General features: G+C 53.2%; 1 protein-coding gene across 1 annotated transcript; it reads left to right on the top strand.

Moving 5' to 3' along the window:
• Nucleotides 1–561: 561 nt before the first annotated feature.
• Nucleotides 562–942, top strand: PPTG_24621 (hypothetical protein; the record flags this gene model as incomplete). The annotated part of the gene is made up of 2 exons (XM_008918030.1): nt 562–706; nt 779–942. 2 exons carry the CDS (start codon nt 562–564, stop codon nt 940–942), a joined length of 309 nt encoding a protein of 102 aa, XP_008916278.1.
• Nucleotides 943–2,518: the final 1,576 nt, after the last annotated feature.

Here is a 2,518-nt window from a genome sequence, read left to right as displayed (position 1 = left end):
GAGCGACGTGCTGCAGCTGAAGGCACGTACACCCGCTGAGACAATCGTCAGCGACGAGGGAACGTACCAGATCGCGAACGAGGCTTTAATCAAGATCGTCGAGGAGGCGACCGAGGCTTCAGCCAAGACTACGCTGGCCGGCGCGACTACAACGACCGCGACTTCAACAGAGACAACCGACGTCCGCAGTATGGACCATGCGCCGCGTGCGGCGAGATGAGCTATTCGTCTCACTACTGCAATAAACGGTGTAAGTTCTGCAAGCAAGTGCACGACGTTGGTCAGTGCGAACTCTTCCGCAACTTCCAAGACCTGGCGAAATTCGTTCGAACCAAAGGCACGAAGGAAGAACACACGCCCGCCAGAGCTTAAGGCTGTCGTTCAAGAGCGCCATTTAATCTAGGCAGCCCGCCAACTGCAACTGGGTTGGTCCCTATCGGGCTGCCACAGTTTGCCGAACCTTCATTGGAAGCGGATTGTATATACGCTTTCAGAGGGGGAAGTGAATGGCCTGATTATTATGTAACAAGTGTGAATGCGACGGTATGTGAAAAGGAGAGGATGTCAGTCCTCGGTGGAGGTGTTGAAGAGAGTATGGAGTGTGCTGATGCCGATGGAAGCATCAGCGAGTGTTCGTTCGACGTGGTTTCGAGTGCAGTGCGGGACGAATACAAGGGTCACTCCAAGATGATGAAGTTGAACCCTGGTGAGAGACAGGGGTGATGGTCTGCCAAGAAGTTTGACCGACGGATGATAATGAGGGCTCTGGTGCAGGGAGTCGTGAATGACCATCGTACAAGAATCCTGCTCGACACAGGAGCAAACGTTAGTGTCATCACCGACACGTTTGCCAAGAAATTGCGACTTCGTGACATTCCAGATGCATCGACATTCAAGGAATCAGTGAAGGCAACGTGTCGACGATACGACGAGCGCTCGTGAATATCACGCTCGGGTGGGAGATGGTCTACGAGTTCGTGGGTAATGGCGCATAGTGCGGGCGTTGATGTAGTGCTGGTAACGGACTTAATGATCCCGGCCGGAATTTCGCTGGATCTGTTTTATGGTGCTGCTCAGCTCCAAAATGAAGTGTGCATCCCGCGATCAAAACGAAGAATATGGTGGATAGTATGGAGTACAGCGCACACGTCAATGCTGGACCAACCGAAGCCTTAGATATACCTGGCCACGAGTCTCGCGAGTATCGACTAGCGAAACGAGTTGTGAAACTAGAGCAGCATATACTGTGGGTTCGACGTACAGAGAAGGTCATCCCGTCAGTGACGAGGTTCCGCCGTGGCCAGCCAGTGCGCATCATATTGACGAACGTCTCGGAACGGACGGCGTACGTTTCAGCGTTCGATAGACTGGCCATGCTGGTCCCTGTCGGAGATTTGCCGCGAGGCGAGGGCTACGTGCGTTTGGACTCCAAGAAGTACAAAGATTGGCAAGTGCTTGCCTACGAGAACTGTCGTGACCGATAGTTGTTCAAACGAGAGTGTGAACTCTACGAACAATGGCTGTCGACCCAACCTCCATCGGTTGAGAGACGAACGTATCCGACACCTGTCGGAGTCATGAAGAGGTCGTCTGAAGACGCGTTGGACGTATCGGCTGATCGTCTGACATGTGCCGATCGCTGGGAGAAGGTTTTTGAACAACGAGAGCGAGACGAATGTCACCCAGACTCGAGGGTGACAGACGAAGACGCGTTTAAGGTCCATTTCTCAGGAGACTCGTAGAATGGCAGCTGAGCAAGCGATGGTGACGGCAGCGATGCCAAAGAGAAGTCGGCAAGATGCCTACAGGAATTACACGGTATAACATAGATGATGGCCGCATCAACGAGGGTTCAGTCGGTGCCAGGTGCCGAAGGTGATACATCAAGAGCAGTGACCGGTGAGGCCAAGACGGTCTCGGGTGTCCAGCGTCGCGACAGTGGCTCATCAGTCTCCTACATTGCCGCTAGTGAAAGAGAAGGCACGACAACCGGTCAAGAGGTAGTACAAGCCTCGCAAAAAGAAATGTATACAAGGGCGAGTGTTCGCGTGGAATCTCAAGTCGAAGCCAAGTCGGAAGAGGAAGCAATGACCGTGCTGGACAAGATCTACGTATCGGTAGCTCGAGTGTTGACGACCGAAGGAAATGCGGTTGCTGGCGATCCAGGGGTGGACCTTTACGAACACCCAGGTAACCAAATCGGCTTAGAAGACTACGCAAAGGGGTTAGCGTTCCTCCCCGACTTCACAGAAGATTCCAATACGACCATCGACTACGGAGCATCAAATGTCAAGAACTCATGCTTGACGACTGATCAGCAAGAACGACTAGTCGCTACGCTAACGAAGAACGAACGAATTCTCATTGCTAGTGGCAACGCGTTACCGCCACCAGCGTACGGTGTGATATGTGACATCGACAAACAGGGGCACGCCCCAATCAAACAGCGTGCTCGACGTGTACCTCGGCAAGCTGTACGAGTTGTTGAGGGCCCTGCTGAAGGCTGGGCTCACTGTTT

The sequence above is a fragment of the Phytophthora parasitica genome, assembly GCF_000247585.1.
Source record: "Phytophthora parasitica INRA-310 unplaced genomic scaffold supercont2.132, whole genome shotgun sequence".
NCBI classification, from domain to species: Eukaryota; Oomycota; class Peronosporomycetes; order Peronosporales; family Peronosporaceae; genus Phytophthora; species Phytophthora nicotianae.
Note: the sequence above shows the minus strand (reverse complement) of the source record. Positions and strands in the feature narration are given on the sequence as shown.